Raw genomic sequence first — 20360 nt, forward strand, 5'->3', positions numbered from 1 at the left:
TCTAGAAGACTAGGGCAAACGTGGATCCCACCTACTGAACATAGAGACTTCGGTATCCCCTCCCTTTGCCCAGCGAAGGCAAAGAGAAGATGGATCAGACAATGCAGTTCCCAGCAGCAGCGGCATGTCAGCCATAGGCACACATCCCACGCTATCAGAGTATGGTTGGATGTATGACAGCGCAGGATGCGAATCCGATTGTGATTCAAGATTGAAAGTGGTTACACCTTCTGAGCTTCTCAGTGGGCTTGCAGCTCGGATCAAGTCGAGGACTGGGATACTATGGTACACGTATCTAGGTAGGTATGCACATCGTAAGTACCTAGGTGGTACGGTATGGCACCACCAGTCCGGCCCGCTACGCTATGGCCCGCTGTGGATCCGCTTCTTTTCCCTTCTTCGCTGGGCCGAGAATGTCACCTTCTTCCCTGCTGCAACTCCCTTGGTGCCACTGCGCTACACGTGTTCTAAGGAGCAACTTCATTCCCTCTCGTCCCATTTCGCCACAGCAAAAGAGTGTCTCGTCCCGGATATCTGAGGGTCTGTCTGGCTTCTGTGACACCAAAAGCTCCGGCACCCCCGGCTTGGTCCGGCATGGGCCCGGCGTGTTGGTGGCCGCACTTTCGTGTGGTGTGTTTAGTTACATCACTCCTGTCCCGTCGTTTGCGTATTGTTGATGCAATAGGCCATTGTCTGCTGTTAGCTTTGCCCGAGGGGGTAGCAACGCTACCATCTCCCGTCTTTCCACCCCGTCGTCGGTTCCCAACGCCAATCCCATGCATTCCGCTAGATACCGAGACTGGCAAGTTACCCACGCCCAACCGCTTTACAAGTCTTTCCGGTACTTTCGTTTAGAGTACAAACGTACACAAATGTGGACCTACCTCAAGAAACCGCTCATCGCCGATAGCCTCTGTCCTTCCACCTTGCAATGGCCAGTGGCCTGACTTGATGATCCTGGTCATTGCATCCGACGATGACAAGTAAGTTAGGCCGAGACCAACCTCGCCATCTCTCTGAGATAAGGACTTGATATAAACTTGTCTGCCTCCAGTCCTGGACCTAGAAGTTCTTCTTCTCCAGCTCAGTCGTTAGAAATCACATTTTCATATCAGCCCTCGCAGTAGCAGTGACAGCAACAGCAACATCAAAGCCACCTCTTCGCCAATAGCCAGCGAGTCTACATTCATACAGCTATGGCCGATATTAGAACCCAAGGGCTGAAACAGCCCGTTGACGTTGTTGAATACCTCTTCAGAAGGCTTCACGAAATCGGGGTTCGTTCCGTCCACGGTCTCCCTGGGGACTTCAACCTTGTTGCCCTCGACTACCTCCCCGAGTGTGGTCTGAAGTGGGTTGGCAACGTCAACGAGCTCAACGCCGGTGAGCCTTGCACAATCTTCACCCAATAGTTACTGCATTTCACGACGTACTGATACCCTTGGTAGGCTATGCTGCCGATGGTTACGCCCGTGTCAAAGGCATTTCGGCCATTATCACCACCTTCGGTGTCGGCGAGCTCTCGGCCATCAACGCTCTCGCCGGCGCCTACTCAGAACACATTCCCGTTGTCCACATTGTCGGATGCCCGTCTACCATCTCCCAGAAGAACGGCATGCTCTTACATCACACTCTGGGCAACGGTGACTTTAACGTCTTTTCCAACATGAGCTCTCAGATCTCATGTGACGTTGCTCGTCTTAACAACCCAGCTGAAATCGCCAATCAAATCGACCATTCTCTGAGAGAGTGCTGGATCCGCAGTCGCCCCGTCTACATCATGCTTCCAACCGATATGGTTCAGAAGAAGGTCGAGGGCGAGAGGTTGCAGACGCCAATAAACATGGAGGAGGCCACCAATGACCCCGTCAGAGAGGACTACGTTGTCGATGTAATTCTTAAGAGCCTCCACGCTGCAAAGAGGCCCATTATGCTCATTGACGCTTGCGCCATCCGCCACCGCGTTCTGCCCGAGGTTCATGCACTCCTCGAGAAGACCAAAATCCCCGTCTTCGTCACACCCATGGGCAAGGGTGCCGTCAACGAAACCCATCCCAACTATGGTGGTGTATATGCCGGGACTGCTTCGCAACCCCACGTTTCTGATCGTGTGGAGTCTTCGGATCTTATTCTATCAGTTGGTGGTCTTAAGGTAAGTTTAGGTGCCATCTTGAGTCGTATATGGACCGCTAACCGGATTATAGAGTGATTTCAACACAGCTGGATTCTCCTACCGGACATCCCAACTCAATACCATTGACTTCCACAGCACGCACACTAGGGTGCGCTACTCTGAATATCCCGGAATCACTATGCGTGGTGTCCTGCGCAAGGTTACCGAGCGCCTTGACCTGAGCCAACTTACCATCACGACATCTCCGGAAGTAATCAACAGGGTGCCCAGCCCGGACTCGGACCCTTCCCAAGCCATCACCCAGGCCTACCTGTGGCCTAGAGTTGGCAACTATCTCCGCGAGAACGACATTGTAGTCACCGAGACTGGAACGGCAAACTTCGGTATCTGGGATACCAAATTCCCTGCCGGGGTCACGGCTTTGAGTCAGGTCTTCTGGGGAAGTATCGGCTGGTCAGTTGGCGCCGCGCAGGGTGCTGCGCTTGCTGCCAAAGATGCAGGTCAGGATCGCAGGACCATTCTGTTTGTTGGTGACGGCTCCTTCCAGCTCACGGCACAGGAGGTCACCACGATGCTTCGACACGGCTTGCATACGACGATGTGAGTCCAACTCATCCTACCCATGTGAACCTGCCCGGGATACTAACACCAGGCCTTCAGTTTTGTCATCTGCAATGACGGATACACCATTGAACGTTTCATCCACGGCATGGAGGCCGAATACAACGACATCGTCCAGTGGCAGTACAAGGAGCTCGCAACAGTGTTTGGAGGCACTGATAAGACGGCCAAAAAGTTTGTCGTCAAGACCAAGGACGAGTTGGAGAAGCTCCTGACCGACAAGGACTTCAACAACCCTACAGCACTGCAATTTGTAGAGCTTTATCTCCCAAAGGAGGATGCTCCGAGAGCTCTCATTATGACTGCAGAAGCAAGTGCCAGAAATAACGCGAGGGCCGAGTAGGGTAATGACAAGCACATGTTAGTGGCGCATGACTAAGCATGATGGTTTTCCTATCAATTAGTTGGACAGGGGCCTTATGGTCACTGAAGCATATGTAGATCATTCGTGTCTGTGAATTATATGTTCATCTGCATGAGCCGGCGTCGCTTGACCTGATTGTGTAGAATCTCGAGCAAACAGTACACTTTCCGTCCTTGGACATAAGGCAACGTCAGCCATAGCTGCTTCTCGGTGCCACCCAGTTCCTTTCCTTGCTAGATACGTTGGGCATGACGTTTCGGAAATCGTGCAACTAAGCCCAATCGATCCGGGATTGGTGTTCCCATAAGGGTCAATTGGCAGAACGACGTCAATTTATTGAAAAGCAAAGAATGTAGCACCAATTCTCATTACCCATCCTGCCATGACGATGATTGAAATTAAACATAACTGGGTCATATTTCGGAACCTTGGGTCGATTGGGCAGCAGCTGGATGACATGACTACCGGACGGCGGGTCCAGGTCGTCAAATTTATTGCCTTCGGGCGGTGTGGCAATGTTTTCCTCTTTCACGTGGCGCACCAAGCTTTTCTCCTACACCAGCCACCAACCTTTTTACACTGATCCACATCACACTTACATATATCAAAATCCGAGTGAATCGGATATCGAGTTGTTGGCCATACACAATCGCGTAGCTCTCATACTCATCTCTCGACATGTCGGACTCTAAGAGGAAACAGCCCAGCTCCAGAGGCGGCGATGCCCACCCAGCGAAGAGAAGCAAAGTGGGTTTCACCTGAATACATGCTCATGCCTATATATTATGCTCCAATGTGTCAAGCGAGGGCTTCTTCGACTAATTCCCACGTTATAGGGCGGGAAGGGTGCAGGTGCGTGGCAGACGCCCCAACACAAGGCTAAGGTTGCCAGCCTTCAGGACAAAGGCGTCACTATCGGCATCGGAGACAAGGGCATTTGGGTTACATTTGCACGAGGCATGGACGCGAAAGCAATCAGCGAGTTCAACTTGCTCTGCGACGAGGTTTGTTTCTCTGGTATCATTTTCAGCTTAAACTCATCACATTTGTCTCTCAGTATGGCAAAACGATGTATAACATTGCCCCTCCCGACGAAGATGTTGAATCGGACAACGAGGCTGAGGACATCGAGGATTCCATCAAGAAGGAGCTCGAAGGTATTAGTGGCGGTGGCAAGAGCAAGTCCAAGCGCAATTTCAAAGCTATCAAGGCCGGCATCGAATGTGTCTTCTTCATGAAGACGAGAGATCCAGTGGATCCTGTTGAGCTCTGCCGCCGGATCTGCCAAGATGCTAGCCTTTGCACAGACTTGAAGGAGCGAAAAACCAAGTATATCAACCGACTGACGCCGGTTACGTTTGTCGATAAGGCCTCGGAGAATGGCGTAGCAAGAGTGGCCAGGAAGGCCTTAGCAGCTCACTTCGAGTTGACGATGGACACCCTTCCTAGGAGTACGGATAGCGAGATTACGGAGGGACCAGTGGAAACTGGACTTGGGAAAGAGGATGTCAGGGAACAGGAGATGAGATCAGAAACGCCAAGAGAGGCTGAGAAGCCAGCCTTCACGGTCAGTCTCAAAACGCAGGACATCTATCCCAAGTCGGTGCTAATACACCGCCAGTATGCCATCCGGCCTTCGATAAGAAGCAATAGCTCACTTGACCGCGACAAGCTCATCAGTCAAATCGCCAAGGCCGTCAATCCGCGACACAAAGTTAACCTTACTAACCCTGACAAGGTGGTGCTGGTCGACGTCTTTCAGGTAAGTGGCTTGTGCTGCTAACGAATCCATCATCCAACTTTGGCTAACCGCTTTGGCAGAGCTTCTGCGGCATGAGTGTCATTGAGCGTAGTGACTGGGATGGGCTCAAGAAGCTCAACGTCAACGAGTTGTATAAAGCTTCTCCCGGGGCAAAGCCAAAGGATATGGGCGCCGAGGCGAGCGGTGAAGGTGGATGCGGCGTCTTGGATGCGATGTGATTGATAGTGATGGTACCCACGACAGATGTAGCCTGACTTTCAAGCAGTTAGTCGGAAAGGATGGCTAACGCATCGTTTCTGACATACACCCAGTTGCACAGGCAATCGAAGATATACGACATAGACAGGGTGTAATCCAGAAAAGAGAAAATATACTGAGGGCCGCCATAGGTAGGCCACATGCATGAGGCCAAGCATTGGTTGCAAGTATTGGCCCCAGCCATTGTGAGAAAGCTGTTTGTCAATGCAGTCAGCTCAAGCTAACTCCGCATCTGCAGAAGCGACATGGTATTATATAACATTATGAGCCACTCGGAAATGCAGCACGCTCTTTCTGGGCATGAATGCAGAAGACGTCGGTTTTCTTGTATCCAGGGTATTCGACGGCATGGAAATGGCCTTGGCGAGACAGATCGACGGCCTCGTGCCTCCGTCTCTCATCTGCAGGGAAGACTCGCTCACTCCCCAACAAGCCACCCATTTACCTACTGGGCCTCATGCTTGTCTAAGGTGAAGCGAGATATTATGATGAGTAAAACTGCTCTCAGGTCAGTCAATATGCCTTATGCAATATGCCTTATGTAATATTACACGCGGCAAGATGTGTAACTAAAAGAGATAGGACATTCTTGCCAGAACATCAGCTGAGGTCCGTGCAGGACGTTTTGTGCTGGACAGCACCTCCTAAAGTACAACGTAAATAAAGCGAACCAGGGGTCGTATGGGGTGGGGTTCAAGCACATCTGCATCCTTGACAGCGCTAAACCCCATATGTATAAATTTGACGAGTCTCCAGAACCGTCAGCGGCTTTCGATATTCTAGTCCGTCCCTTCTCATGCGACTAGGTCTTTTGAGGCTACTTGAAAGATCGGTCAAGGGGAGCGGAGACTACTTGGATCCTGCAACGAAGCAAAGGAATAAAAGTTACGTGTCGAGTTGCGTTTGCTCCATCAACAAGTACATAGGTAAGAGGTATCTGACCCCACGCTACTTGGGAGGAGATTGAGTTTTGCTTGCATTAAGGGGTATCTTGGACTGAGATGTGTCGTCCATAGAAAACAGCCTGAGCAACGAGGCTATCCAATCCAAGCGCGCATGTACTTCCTATGGCGACAACTGATGTATAGACTTTAACCAATCGGCAGCCTTGTGTCTTGGGGTTTTCGGAATCGGGATCAAGCTGTTAGCAAGCTGAAGAGCGAACGTACCAACCAACATCAGGCTAGATTACTCGCACATAGAAGGAAGAGGCATATTTCGTTTATCAGAAGATGCCAGATAGAGGGAACTAGGCAGGGCCGGGATAGGTCAGGGCTTCTAAAGCACCCGCCACCAAATGCGAGAAGCGGTAGATTTTCAAGAGGACACTGAACCAATGGCACCAGATGAAAGGCGCGGATGGAAGAGGGCCAAAGGTGTCTGCGTCGTATGCTGGAAACATCCGGAAGGAGTGGGTCTTATCTCGGTCTTGGTATCCATTATTTTCTCCGCTTGAGCCAGTCGACGACTGCCCCGAGACTGCGGGCGGACGTCCGTGCACCACCAGTCTCGCTTGACGGTGTCCAATCACCAAATTCCCGGCTCGCTTGTCTATGCATGGCGTAGCTGGGGTGTCCCTGCGCGTTCCCAGTCCTCGTCTTAGGCCTAATTACTACGGACTGAGTATCCGTACATAGGACAAAGTAAGATTCCCAACGATCAACCATCTTGTTGTGTATGGGACTTACTTTGCATCAACTTGGTAATGTATGCACCTTTATCTGCTCGTTTTCTTAGCCCTTCTGTTTGATACAGTCTCGCTAGCTTGTGTATATTTTTTGGGTACTGGACAAGCACACTTTGAAACCTTCATATGCACAACACGAAAACGGCATGCTGCTGCATACAAAACAGCAACACACCCTACGTCCATTGGTGCACACACCTATCAGATCCTTCCGGGTGGGCTAAGATATTTCATTACTGCATATCGGACATGGAGATCTCCGACTGAAATATGGATCCAAATATCAACAGCCTTCCTCCAGCTCATGCAGTTTCGCTTGAGTTGACCCCAAGTGGCATACATTCCGTCTCCTCTTGGTATATTGTATCGCAACCCTTCCGACCCCTGTGGTGTAGTCTCATTTCCTCACCTTCACTCTCTCACTCGGTCTTTTTCCCTTGGACTCTTGACATTGTTCCCAATCATTTGGTTGGGCTCGAGGCCGAGCTCGGGCTCGCCTTTGCCAGAGGGCATGAGGAAGAGATGGCTGTTGACGTACCTACTGAGACAGGCTTCCGCACATTATTTTTACTCACGCTTAGCAGAAGAGCAATGAATAAACATGGCTGCTTCTTAGCGCTGTCTCTCTCGCTTATTTCTCACACGCTCATTGAGCGCCTCTTCCCCTTATTCCCAGTATTCCTCCATGCGCCACGGTCACCACCGAACCCGTCGACTTAGTTGGCTGGCCCACTACTCGCCTGCTGTACCTTCCTATTAGTTCACCTCTTCGTTGGCGGCTTGTCATCGCAAGGTTTCCGCCTGACCTGGACCGGACAAGGTTGTCTTCAAAGCGCTACCTCATGGCCTCAAGCCATGTCTGCGCGCTGCGCGCCATCCTTAAGCTTCTCTTCCTACCCTTGAATGTTCCTCTGTGACAACCTAGTGTACATGTTTCTCAAGCCCGCTCGATTATGGTGTGTTTTTACGCCCTTTGTAGCCCAAAAAGCAGCTGCCAGCACGGACAATCCTGTGAAAACCGGCGGCCTATCCGTTGTTGTGATTCGCCTAACTCATCAAGCATCATCATCATCGGCATATTTTGGATCCCAGAGGATGCCAGGCAGTCTTCCAGTCGCTCCCCCTTCGGTCGTCCACTCCTCGAGTATGTCTCGCTAGCCACCCATTGCCATTGGATTTCTCTCTTGACATTGCCCATCTTGGCACAGCGGCGTCCGAAAATTCCGGCCGGATCTGTCCGTGTGTCCATACTCGTTGCTACCTTGTACATCCCGACAACATCCTCGTCTTGAGATCAGCAAGGGGCTCGCTATATCTAGTTACCGGCAGGCATCCCATTTCGCATATGGCTTCTGGTGGGTGTCACCACACTCATACCTCGAATTCATCTTGCCTACAGACTGTCTGCCAGGACGTTCCGCAGAGCTGCAACATCCCGTTCGTCACGCATCAGCCATCCATAAGGCAGAACCCGTGTCGCGCTTCAGCAGCAGCAACATCCATGTGCGCGCCGCCCTCGGTAAATCCTATACAGGCCGTTATAAGCCGTTTAGTACCCCAGGCTACCGTCCAGCAAGTTCAGGTAATGCCCTCGGTCAATTGCCAGCGTACCTATGAGGTCAAAGTCTCCAACGGAACGGGCCTTGTTCTCGTCGTTCCTCCGTCGTCCATGGTCAAGCTCCTTCGATCTGAACGTGCCTCCGTCATCTCGGAGGCAGCAGTCTTGAAATGGCTTGCTGGCAAAACCATCGAGCAGCCTCTTCTTCAAGAGCGAACGACCGAACCGAATTATTTGCTCGAACCCCCCTCACATGTGGCCAAGGAGGTGAAAGGGACCCGAAGCTCCATCGATGACGCGGCCGAGGATTTACGTCGTATGGTCCCGGCTCTCGTATCGCATAGTGCGGCGTTGAACGAGCTGGGTCTTGAATATAGCCTCCTGAAACCAACACGAGGCGTCCCGATCCCCGAGTTAAACCCACCACTCTCCCCCTCGGAACGTAGGAAAATCGACTATCAGATCGGGGAGTTGTACAGGCAGCTATGCAAGCAGGTGTCCCCAACTGGTCGGTTCGGTCCTGCCTTTGCTGTTCTCCACTCGGCTGCGTCACCCTCCGTGACTGACCTCACGAAGCAAGCAAAGCGAGATGTGAACGCGAGGCTGATGGAATCAAGGGGGGTTCAGTCCTGGACTACGGCATTTCACTCCATGCTGGAAGCTGTTCTTCGGGACGGAGAGGACATGCAAGTTATGCTGGGATATGGTACCATTCGCCGGCATTTCAAGCGCCTTGAACATATACTCGACGAGATCAAAATACCTAGACTTGTGGCCGTTGACGTCGGAAAGGACATCAACACGCTCGCGTTAAGAAAAAATCGGCGAGGAGGCATCGCTTCTTTTACACCAAGCAAGACGAAGAGCGCTCTCCAAACCGCCCCCCAAACCAATGGCAATGATACAGAAAACGAAGGGAATGCCGGCCAAGAGATTGACTCAGAATCGAACGGCGCAGCAAATGTTTGTCTAGATTGTCAAGACGACATCACAATGACCGGAATGAAAGACTGGAGCAACTTTGTATTCGGCGACCCGCTGTTTGCCCTCAACTTTGGCCGCGACCCGAGCAGCGACTTCCTCGCGGGGTTTGGCGGCTGTTCCAGACGGCAAGACGAGATTTCGTCTATATTTTCCTCGGACTTGATCGAAGACAAGGAGAATGCTCACATTCGTCTTCTTCTGTACGACTGCTATCATACCATTACCCACATCGCCAAGGGATACTTCCGGCCGCAAAAGGATAGTCACGGGCGCGAGCTAGAGGCTCGGAGGAGGCTCAATGCAATTCTGGCACAGCTAGACGTCCTGGAAGATACTCGCATTAGGAGGGGAAGAAGACCAAGTGGCGAATCGGGCCCGGCGAAACGCTCCAGGAGTGGTGGTAAGGACGATTGAATCCTTCGCTACATGTCAAAGGGCTGCGCAAATGCATGGCGCCAGGTGAGGCCTTATCAAGACATGCTCACGTGAAGCACGTAGATCGTTGGCCTGGCATACGGCCGTCTACCTCTGGGGCGCTTCATGCCTGGTGGAAACAGCTGTTTGGTGACCAACAATAAACCGCTTGACTTGTTTGACCATTGCACTATCTCATATCTTGCTTCCCTCGGAATCATCCATGTCTTCGTCTCGCGGGAGCTGTAGCCCCATCATGCCTAGGATGTTGCCGGCTGGGCCTGGCATGCCTACCTGACCCTTGAAGCTCTCAAGAAGGTTCTTGGCCAAATTATAGTCAATGTCGACTTCTGCGTCGTCGCCACTGTCGTCAGCGTAATCGTCAGTAGCCCTGTGATCAGCCGTCACAGCTATAGTCCTTCCACCAACAGCTGCCTTCCCACCCTCGCCCATATCCTTGAGTATAGAAACATCGTTTCGTGGTTGGTTCAACCTCAGGGCGCCATGTGAGTTGAGCTCAGCTTCGAACTGAGCAGACAGCTTCCGGAGCTCTTCGTCCTCGGATTCCTTCTCCTTTATACTTTTTCCCAGCGCTGGCTGTGCAATTCTAGTTGCTGTTGTATCCGGCTCATTGGGTACTGATGTTGTGGTGGACTCTGCCGGTGCTAATCCCATCATCTCTCTCATCATCCGAGAAAACTCTGCCTCGTCGAAGCTGATCGCCTTGTCCTCGTCCTCATCGTCTTCGTCACTCTCGTCGTCATCTATGTCCATCTCGTCAACCTCGGCGCCATCGAGCCCTGCGCTGTCGTCGTTTAAGAAGGCCTCGAACCGAGAGACAATCTTCCGCAGGTCTGCCTGCGTTGTAGCGTCTCCAAATCCTGAGTTGGATCCCATGCGATTCCCACCTCGCCGTCCCGCCAGCTCACTCTCAAAATCGGCATAATCGATGTCCATCCACGACTCATCATCTGCCCGGTGAGCATCTCTCCATGAATTGATCTCATCATCTCCGGGTAACACCGAGTCCCCATCCTCTTGAAGTTCCTCCACAACAATGCATGCCTCTCGAGCCTCACGGCTGTCCGTGTTTTTAATGTTATTGAGCATGATTTCGAACCCGCATGTGAGTTTCATGCCCATTTCGAGACGTGCCTGCTTGGCACCATTTGCCTCTTGAATCACGCTGGCCCAAGAGCCGGGAGGCTCAAACCTCTGAGACTTGAGTTGAGCAAACAGCACCCTGGTGAATTTCACACTCAGTGTGACCAGATCCTTCGGGGGGAAATGGAGGTCAGTTTTCTGAGACAGAAGAGCTTTCAGATCCAGAGCATCACGAAGGTAGAACGATTCCACGGCCGGAGCGACAGCCTTAGGACTCTGGTGGAGAACATGAGCGAGTCTTCGAGGGACCGTTACCAGTGAATGGTGCAGAGACTTCTGGATCTGGTCAGGGTACTTCTCTAGGCGATAGAATGCCTCGGCTTCAATGAAGTCTGAGTGAACCAGCTTGTCAGGGGAACTCTTGATGATGTTTACGGCATCTGGCAGCGTCAGTAGCTTGAAGTTCAAGCTCTCGTCAGGTAGCTGAGGAATGATGCGAAGGCAGCCGTTGTTGATCCAGACACGGTTCTGGTCGGTTTCAGGACTCAACCACTTTGGAAGAACGTTGGCTGCTTCTATCAATAGGAACTCCCCATCTGAATCGAACACGCGTACCCAGACATTCGGGTGGGACTTGGAGAGCTCCCTGAGGATGTAAACTACTAGCCATTCATCCTCGATGGAATCTCCGTAGTCGGTTGTTCCTTGTAGAAAGGTCAAGCCTAGCCAGATATCAGGTGAGACTCGAGTGTTGCGGCATGTTCAAGGCATACCTTGTTCAGTCACTACGTCGAGGGTGAATGTGCCTTTCTGCCAGATATAGTCGGATGTCAGTCGGGTTGTAAGCTGCAATGCTGATTTGCGCAACTCTTCAAGGTGGGATAGATGGTTTTTGTGGTTGTTCTGGGTGTTGGGGTCGACTAGGAAAATGCAATACTGAATGCAATTTTCCGACAGGCTTTGAGTGTTGCCGACTTTGGAGCCATCACTGGAATTGCCTACCGGCCGTCCAGATTGCGGCTCCGTCATGGCTAACACCCAGGTCGATGCGTTTTTTTCTTTCCCTTGGATGAGTCCGGGTTGCTAGTCGTGGATATGGATGATAGCTATCGTGACCAAAGTGCGTTACAAAATGAAGAGTGTGGTGAGAGGTTCACCCGAATCTGTGGAAAAGAACTCTGTGCCTGTGGCAAGCATGGGGGTAGAGCTGGCTGTAGTCCGCAAAGAGGTGAATTTGGCGTTGTCGCCATCTAAAAGATCAAAATTGTGGATGACGATGTATGATCTCGGTACTATTAATGAGTCGCTGAGGCGGAGCTACTGGAACTGACTATTTCTTTCGGCTGAATGAAGAGTCGAAGAGAGGGCCCATTAATAGCTTGAGGTCATTTCACAGTGCGCCACAAAGGCCTTACTGATGCCTTAGCCACCCGCTGTAGGTTTTGATTGGCTGTCATTATCTCTGTAAACAGACTTTTGATCTGGTACTGTAGACTGGGTACAGGTACTGCCTGCTTGGGCGCCTTGCAGTACCTGATTCTATTCATGCCTAGTTAGGTACTTAGAGCGAACGCACTGTACGTGTTAAGTGCTAAATCACGAAGCAAACCCCACCACAGAAATTTGCACCGTCGCGTATCCCTGTAATGCCTTCCAGCGCGTCTCACCTTTGAAGCCGTTGTGCTCCGCCGGCGACCTACATTCATAGCGCCCGCCCATTGACGCTACCAGAACACATCATCATTATATTTGAGTATTGATAGGCTGCCACCTACAAGGCAATCGTATCTTCGCAGGAGAATTTCTCGCCGAAACACATCATGGCTCCTGCCAAAAGGCCACACGCCGCCCTGGAATCAGCGAGTGCAGACAATGAGGTACTGGACGTCCAGCACGCAAGGTCCTATCTCAGTCAAGACGCGTCTGTAAGTACGCCTGGATAATGACGGGGTCCCAGACCTGGAACCTGGTACGATTGCTAACATCTCTGTTAACTGCAGTCAAAAAGGGCACGATTGTCTTATTCCGCACAGCCGAAGCAGGCGGCTGCTCAGAAGGACGAAGCCATTAGTTCAGATAGCGAAGCCGCCGCAGACGACCAAGATGATGAAGAACCTGAAGAAAGGGCGGGACGCGACTCTCCGCCACGTACTCAATACGAGATTGCCCGTGATAATGGCTTTAGGCACTTGCAATACGAGGATCAAGACGACCAGCGTGCCACACAGAAGATCAAAAGCCGCCCGCAACGCATCGGCGAAAACCACGCAGCGGAGAATGGCATCATTGAGAGTGTTGAGTGCATCAATTTCATGTGCCATGAGCGGCTGTACGTTGAGCTAGGCCCCCTGATCAACTTTATCGTTGGCGAGAATGGCAGCGGCAAAAGCGCTGTGCTGACGGCCCTCACTTTATGCCTTGGTGGCAAAGCCAGCTCTACAAACAGAGGTGGAAGTCTGAAGAGCTTCATCAAAGAAGGCCAAGCCAACTCCGTCATCATTGTCAAAATAAAAAACCAGGGCATCGATGCGTACCAGCACGACCTGTACGGCGATGCCATAACGGTTGAGCGCCATTTCTCGAGGACGGGCGCCAGTGGCTTCAAGCTCAAAAGCGTGACGGGCAAGACTGTTTCTACCAAAAAAGCAGACGTTGACGAAATATCTGAATATTGGGCCCTGCAGGTCGACAACCCACTCAACGTACTGTCACAAGACAACGCACGACAGTTTCTGAACTCTTCGTCGCCATCAATGAAGTACAAGTTCTTTGTCCGTGGCGTGCAGTTGGAACAGCTGGACAACGATTACAAGCTGCTCACAGAAATTCTCGAGAGCCACGAGGCCAAGTTACCGAGTCTGGAGGAGCATGTCCGTCGCGCCAAAAGAGAGCATATTGAGGCACAGAAGCTGAAGGACATTGCTCAAAGGAATGAGGAGATGAGGAAGACATACCGCCGCCTCCGAAACCAATTGTACTGGTCCCAAGTGGCTGAGCAAGAGGATACGCTAGCGAAATATAACAACGACATTGCTGCCTTGGACGAGGAGATTCGCCGCGCTGTCATCAACATTGAGCACGCAACACAAGCTCTGATCCAACGCGACGAGCAGTTAGAGCGCACCAAAACAACAGTGGATAACGAATCACAGGAAATCGGTGCAATTCAGGAGCGCATTGAGGCCGCGGATGCAGCGTACCAAGATGCCAAGAAATCTGTTACCGACATACATCACCAGCTCAGGGATGTCCAGCAACGCTTGAAGAATGCCGGGCACGGGATGGCCGAGTTCGAAAGCAAAATCCAAGCCGAGGAGCAACGCTTGGGTGCTGGAGCTGGCAGTGCTCGCCAGGAGCAAGAGATTCTTTTGAATGAAGCCAAAGCGGAAGAGGTTTTGATCAAGGAACAAATGGCCGAGGAAAACGACAGATTGCCGCAACTCAGGGCTGAGTTGGCTCAAGCCCAGAAGGCCGCAGATGGGGTTAAGCACGAGTTCGATAGAAAAAGGGGGGAGATTTCCTCAGCTGAAGGGCGTTTGCGCAACCTAGAGCAGAACAGAGGGTCTCTTTGGGCTGCCTACGACAAGAAAATCCCACTTCTCCTCCAGGCTATCGAGAAGGATAACGGGTTTCAAGAAAGACCTGTAGGCCCAATTGGAGCCCATGTGCAACTCACTCGACCCGAATGGTCGCCCATTCTGGAAACGGTCTTTGGCGCGACCCTGGATGGTTTTCTTGTGTCCAACAAGACGGATCAACAACGTCTGGCTAGACTGATGCAGCAGGTCAGACTGGACCGGACCCCTCCGATCATCATCGGCAAACGGTTGCCACCTAATGTCAAGCTGAGGGAGCCTGATCCGGCTTTCGATACGGTCCTTCGTGTACTCAAGTTCGACAACGACTGGGTTCGCAGCCAGCTCATCGTGGCTCATACCATCGATAAGATTGTCTTGATAAGAGAGAGGGCAAAGGCACAGGATGTGATGATGAGCGACTCACCGCCGCCCAACGTCCAAGCTTGTATTTCCTTTCACGACGGCGCGGGGAAACGAGGCACTGGCCTTCGAATGGCCCGGTCCGGTGGTGCAGGGTTCAGCCAAAGTCCCATCAGTCCTTTCCCACGAGCGCCACGAATGAAATCGGACGACGAGACACAAATCAATCTCGCGAAGGAATCCCTAGCTCATCTCCGGGGAGACCTGCGATCCATTGAGCTGAAGCGGCGAGAGCTTGATCAAACGGTTGCGAAATGCAAGTCGATTCTGGCGACTCAAGGCCAACAAAACCAGTCGCTGGAGCGACAGCTACTGAGGGTTCAGGCCAGGATTGAGGACATTTCAGCAGAGCTTGACCAGTATGAAGGAGCCGACGGCAGACTGATCTCCCTCCGGGAAGAGCTAGAGAAGATCAAGGCCGAGCGAGACCATCATGGCAGTCAATACGGAGAGATGCGGCTGCGACAGGAGGAACTCAACAAGAAGTGCGAAGAGTGCAAGAAAACTCTTGCCGAGGAGAAGGGGCGGATGAAGGACTTCGAGGTCCACATGGCCAAGTTACAGCTCGCAGTCCAGAAGGCCGAAGACTTGCGAAAGATGGCTGTTCTTGAGAAGAACCGTGCCTTCCAGAACCGCGATGATGCGATTCTAGAAAAAGAACGAGCGGAGAGAAAGCGCGATGAGCAGGCTGAGGTTGTCGCCAATTTCACCCAGCAAGCCATGGAAAAGGCACCTCAGCGAGTGTATATCGAGGAAGGCGAAACACATAGGAGCATCGAGAGCAAGTACGCCACCGTCCACCAACAGTTGGAAAAGAGAGCGCAGAAACTCGGAGCCTCGGACGAGGAGATCAAAGAACGGGCGGCCAGGGCCGAAGCCGCATACGAAGCTGCGCAACAGCTTTACAAGGGGCAACAGGAAGAGCAGGCGGCAGGTAAGCTCAACTTGGAAGATCGATTAAACCGATGGCGACTGTTCCAGCGACACATCTCAGCGCGCGCTCGCATATGCTTCCAGTATCTCTTAAGTGAACGTGGATTTAGGGGCAAACTTGCCATCGACCATCCTCAAAAGAGGCTGCAGCTTTTCGTAGAACCAGATGAAACTAGAAAAGGGACTGGCGGTCGAAGCACAAAGACGTTGTCGGGAGGCGAGAAGTCGTTCTCGTCCATCTGCATGCTGCTGGCTATTTGGGAGGCCATGGGCTCGCCTCTTCGGTGCTTGGATGAGTTTGACGTCTTCATGGACAACGTCAACCGCACCATCAGCACAAACATGTTGGTAAGTCTTGTCATAATGGTGCGAGTGATCTCTTTTGTGACTAACCTCGATATTACTAGATTACTGCCGCCCGACGCTCGGTGTCACGTCAGTACATTATGATCACACCAAACGCCATAGAGGGACGGGCCACTCTCGATAAGGACGTCAAGATCATCCGGTAAGTTGAAGTTCTCGCCGTGAACGCTCGTAATGAAAAGAGATCCTTGTAGAGATGTCCAGCTAATGCGGTTTCTAGTCTCACCGATCCCCGGCAGCGAACTCTGATCTGATCTTGCAAGGCCTCTTGTATGTACAGCGTACTGGCACTGGTGTCAAAAGCAACGTATTTTTTGACGATGGGCGTCAGGGCATATTTTATGGCGATGGGCGTTTTGTAAGTGCCGATCGAGCATCTGGCAATGAGCTCGTCGCGAAGTGGTCGGTAGCGTATTTAGCTGGCTGGTGAATAAGGGAGAAGGTTCTATCAGACCGAGGCTGTCGTTTTATACAGTTAGGTATACATGGTAAAAACATAGTAGAAGAAAGCGGGCTGCGTTGCAAGAAATGGGCGCGTGGGCACCAGCCGCAGAGGCCGTAAGTCTAAAGCCTAGATTCGAAGCCCCTTGCTTCTCAGTACGTTGACACCTGCGCTAGCTGTGAAGCCAACCCACTGTCCCACGGAGCCCAGGACATCGCCAGCCCCCTTGACCTCGTTCAGTCTCCGCCGAAGGAAGTCCTTCGTATCTCGAAAACCAGCGGACTTGTCATTGGTCATGAAAAGCTCGCTTGAAGCGTATATCATGGATAAGCTCGCACGCTTAGTATACCACGAAGCATCGACGGAGACGTCGCCAGAAAGAAACCAAATCTCGTCCACTAGTTTGGCCAGTTCCTTGATTGAAGCGGGCGCATAGCTCGGTTGTGCCATGATGGCCAATGCCTGTTGCATCCACTGTCAGTATGTGAAAAGCATACCTGTTGTCCGTAACAAGCAAGAAGAAGGATAGAGGGAGAAACGAAAAAGTGGGAAAGGGAAGGGGATTGCGCTACCTCTTGCCAGCGGTCGATGATGGTCGCGTTTTCTAACAAGCGCTGCCACGTGAGACGCTCGACTTTCTCGTCAATATCAAACTGCGACCCCTCCCCGAGTATTTCCTTGCTCTTAACAGCCAAGCCTTCCCGCCTTTCCACAAGATGGTGCCGGATCAGGTTGAAGGGGCCATCTGACAGCACACTGGTGCTGATGTCGAGATATCCGGTATCCTTGGCGCCAAGAGCGAGAGCCTTGTGTGAGAAACCGTGCTCCGGCACATGCTTGTAGGCGGCGGATAGGATAGTTTTTTCCTGTGGGTGGAAATATGTCGTCGAATCCGGATGGTCGTAGGATTGATAGGATCGGGTTGTTCGGGGGCCGGCGAAGGCAGCACTTGGACACTGGCGAAGAGACCGCAAGGCCGCTCTAGTCGCTGGGCGACAGAGATGTGACATGGTTTTGAAGTGAGCGGCGACGTAGGTCTGGCAAAAGGCAGAGCAGAGGTTTGTAGCATTCGTGGCGACCACACAACGATAACGATATGCAGCTATAGTGATGCGTTTTGCCCTCTCCTTCTGGTCTGGCTGCTATGCCTTTCCGAATAGCACGGATGATCCCGCGTCGTCGGCAGACTCTGGCTAGGGGGCGTGAAGATAGCAGCGGGTAGCAGGCAAGCCGGATTAACTGATCCTCCCGGCCTGCAAAGCTACCCTAAAAAGGTAAGAGATATTTGAACCACCCCCTTTATGCTTAATAACGTCCGTCTTGCGAACATATTCCTAGGTAAATACCTAGACAATCTTTGTATATCACCCCCAAGGTGTAGAATGGCACCTTTATCTTGATGTTCCGCCCTCATATACTACAGAGACATGTTTAAACTACTACCACGATCTGAATGCTGTTTCGCAGACCCGAAAACGGTTAGCAGAGTAGAAGCTGGTAGGTAGAACTTCGTCTCTTCACGATGCAATAAGAGGCGGGAAATATTAGTGACATGGAAAATCGGGCATCATCTGAGCCGGACAGGTACTCACGGCCATATATGACTCTAGGTTGTATTATACTTCAGCCCACTCACCCGTTGACCCCTACAGGGCCCTCAAGGTTCTTGTGACAACTTCCAGGCAATGTAATTATCAACGGGGAAAGACAAGAAGAAGACCCGGACGAAACCTATCTTACCGCGAACGGTCTCCCCGTGATCGAACATACTCAATGAGAGGCAGGTTCGATGGTTCAGACTTTGCACAAGGCGGGGGAGCATGTAATCACCATGTAGCATCCATCGTCGGAAGTGGGATAGCGAGCCTGAGAAGGCGACCAACCAGAGACTAACGAGCCTGGGACAGGTGTCAGTTGTGGCAAGGCAGACCAGCCGCCAAAGCCGTCAAGGTTGCAAGCTGCGCAGGGATCGAGTCGGGAAGTGAGAAGATGGCTGGTGATTGCATGCTCGCAAGACTTTGGGACTAGGAGTATCTGGAACTGCCTTGAGGCAACAGCGATCTCTGCTACCTGGCACCCCGTGGTGCTTGCGCCCAACTTTGAAGTAACCCGCCAACCTATCTTCTCGTACACTTTCTCTGCTCTTAAAACCCAGAGCAGAATCCACTTAGCAATAACTGTAGGTGACTGTACCAGCGTGCTACTGATGCCTAGCTATACTTGTACCTTACCATACCCAACGTCGTTCAGGGAACGAGAAACGTGCGGCTCTTCAAACGGCCGAAGAAGGTGCAGATCAGATGACATACCTGCGGAGTCCACTCTAGACGGGTGGGATATACGTCAGACTTTATGGTAGCAGGTGTTATCTAACCCAAACTGATTATCTGTCTTGGCTTCCTTGTAAACATGCCCCGAGTAGAGGGGGAGAGAGGAGAGAGGAGAGATGGAGTGTATACGTGAGTGCACGACAATCGAAATCAATGCCAGCCCCAAGCTCGCTGAAGGCAACGCGAAATGCACTGAGTACTACCTATGTAAAGTGACTACGCAGGTAGATGACAGTTTGATTCGTTGCCAGCGGCTTGTTGAGCTCCACCAATGCGTCTCTTCTCGCTTCCTGCAGCTCAGATCCACTTGTGTATCTCTTCAGCCAATCGCTGTTGGCAATTGAGAGGAAGCATTGTTAGGTGTTTGCTGAACCATCCTAGGTACCTACCTACCTGAGCACTGACCAGTGGGAGCTACGGTCGCAATTCCAACCGTTGACAAAAGAGGATCGCTGCTGGTTGATGCCTGATACCCTTGCATGCCTGGCGCCTTTCTCCAAGCTTCTCCATTGGCGGCGGTCTTTTCACCAATGCTGTGCTTGCGACATCGTTGATTCTGCCTTGCCTTGCCTCGCCTTGTTTATTCCTCCCTCTTGCAGGAACCGACAGCAGACCCATCTGCAACCAAAGCAAAGTACATCACCCTCACTCAGCTCGAGGTAAGTGGACAGAACACCTCACGTTGCAAGATTCTTCCGGGTTCGAAATCGAATCCCTCTCCTCTCCCCTTGCCTTCCGCCTCACTTTGCCCAAGCAGTTAACTAACGTCTTGACCATCCTCAGCACCATCTACCGTCCACTCATCGTCACCAATCGCGGCGGTACACCTGGACGTGACTTCCAACCCTCTTTTTCTTCATGTTCCTAAAGGTACCTCCTACTTACCTTTCTCAACCCGTACCCGAAGAGTGGGCGCCACCCCCGCCGAGCGTAGTGTACATCAGCTGTAGTGTACCTGATTCAAGTCGCGTCGCTCAAATTGTTCCAGCCCAATTCGCGTCATCTCCCTCCGTCCTGTTTCATTACGCTGCCGCCCACACACATGTCCAATTGACCATACACACCCTCCCTCCCATCTCTTGACAACCGTCAACGCCTGTCTGCTGCCTGCTTTATTTTCGAGCCCGCGCCTACCCTACCTACCCACCCACCCGACCCGACTTTTGCCTTATCCAACCTCTGTCTCGCCGCGTACTTTACTTACCTTATCCATCAGCCACTACACACCACACGTACACGCTGTCCATTCTGCCCTACCTGACCTCAGGTATCTCAACAGCAACGCGCGCGCGTCACATCACTTCGCATTGTATTGTATCGCATCACATCACAGCACACCACAGCACCAGCAGCAGCTACACGCAACCACCAGAAGCGCATCACGCCGCCGCACTGCATATTCTGA

General features: G+C 52.0%; 6 protein-coding genes across 6 annotated transcripts; 4 read left to right on the plus strand and 2 right to left on the minus strand.

Annotated features, from left to right (window-relative positions):
- Positions 1 to 1196: 1196 nt before the first annotated feature.
- Positions 1197 to 3098, plus strand: GLRG_06791 (thiamine pyrophosphate enzyme; the record flags this gene model as incomplete). Its single annotated transcript, XM_008097645.1, has 4 exons — positions 1197 to 1383; positions 1449 to 2152; positions 2205 to 2734; positions 2795 to 3098. 4 exons carry the CDS (start codon positions 1197 to 1199, stop codon positions 3096 to 3098), a joined length of 1725 nt encoding a protein of 574 aa, XP_008095836.1.
- A 699-nt stretch (positions 3099 to 3797) lies between these two features.
- On the plus strand, positions 3798 to 5099 carry GLRG_06792 (THUMP domain-containing protein; the record flags this gene model as incomplete). The annotated part of the gene is made up of 4 exons (XM_008097646.1): positions 3798 to 3866; positions 3956 to 4123; positions 4177 to 4881; positions 4941 to 5099. 4 exons carry the CDS (start codon positions 3798 to 3800, stop codon positions 5097 to 5099), a joined length of 1101 nt encoding a protein of 366 aa, XP_008095837.1.
- A 3228-nt stretch (positions 5100 to 8327) lies between these two features.
- GLRG_06793 (uncharacterized protein) lies at positions 8328 to 9782 on the plus strand (the record flags this gene model as incomplete). Its single annotated transcript, XM_008097647.1, has 1 exon — positions 8328 to 9782. One exon carries the CDS (start codon positions 8328 to 8330, stop codon positions 9780 to 9782), a length of 1455 nt encoding a protein of 484 aa, XP_008095838.1.
- A 195-nt stretch (positions 9783 to 9977) lies between these two features.
- Positions 9978 to 11915, minus strand: GLRG_06794 (uncharacterized protein; the record flags this gene model as incomplete). Its single annotated transcript, XM_008097648.1, has 2 exons — positions 9978 to 11608; positions 11660 to 11915. The coding sequence occupies 2 exons, from the start codon at positions 11913 to 11915 to the stop codon at positions 9978 to 9980; spliced, it is 1887 nt and encodes a 628-aa protein (XP_008095839.1).
- Positions 11916 to 12706: 791 nt separating this feature from the next.
- On the plus strand, positions 12707 to 16437 carry GLRG_06795 (RecF/RecN/SMC N terminal domain-containing protein; the record flags this gene model as incomplete). Its single annotated transcript, XM_008097649.1, has 4 exons — positions 12707 to 12811; positions 12887 to 16165; positions 16225 to 16325; positions 16404 to 16437. 4 exons carry the CDS (start codon positions 12707 to 12709, stop codon positions 16435 to 16437), a joined length of 3519 nt encoding a protein of 1172 aa, XP_008095840.1.
- Positions 16438 to 16754: 317 nt separating this feature from the next.
- GLRG_06796 (rpsU-divergently transcribed protein) lies at positions 16755 to 17635 on the minus strand (the record flags this gene model as incomplete). The annotated part of the gene is made up of 2 exons (XM_008097650.1): positions 16755 to 17087; positions 17198 to 17635. The coding sequence occupies 2 exons, from the start codon at positions 17633 to 17635 to the stop codon at positions 16755 to 16757; spliced, it is 771 nt and encodes a 256-aa protein (XP_008095841.1).
- Positions 17636 to 20360: the final 2725 nt, after the last annotated feature.

The sequence above is a fragment of the Colletotrichum graminicola genome (genome assembly GCF_000149035.1).
Source record: "Colletotrichum graminicola M1.001 genomic scaffold supercont1.27, whole genome shotgun sequence".
Lineage (NCBI taxonomy): Eukaryota > Fungi > Ascomycota > Sordariomycetes > Glomerellales > Glomerellaceae > Colletotrichum > Colletotrichum graminicola.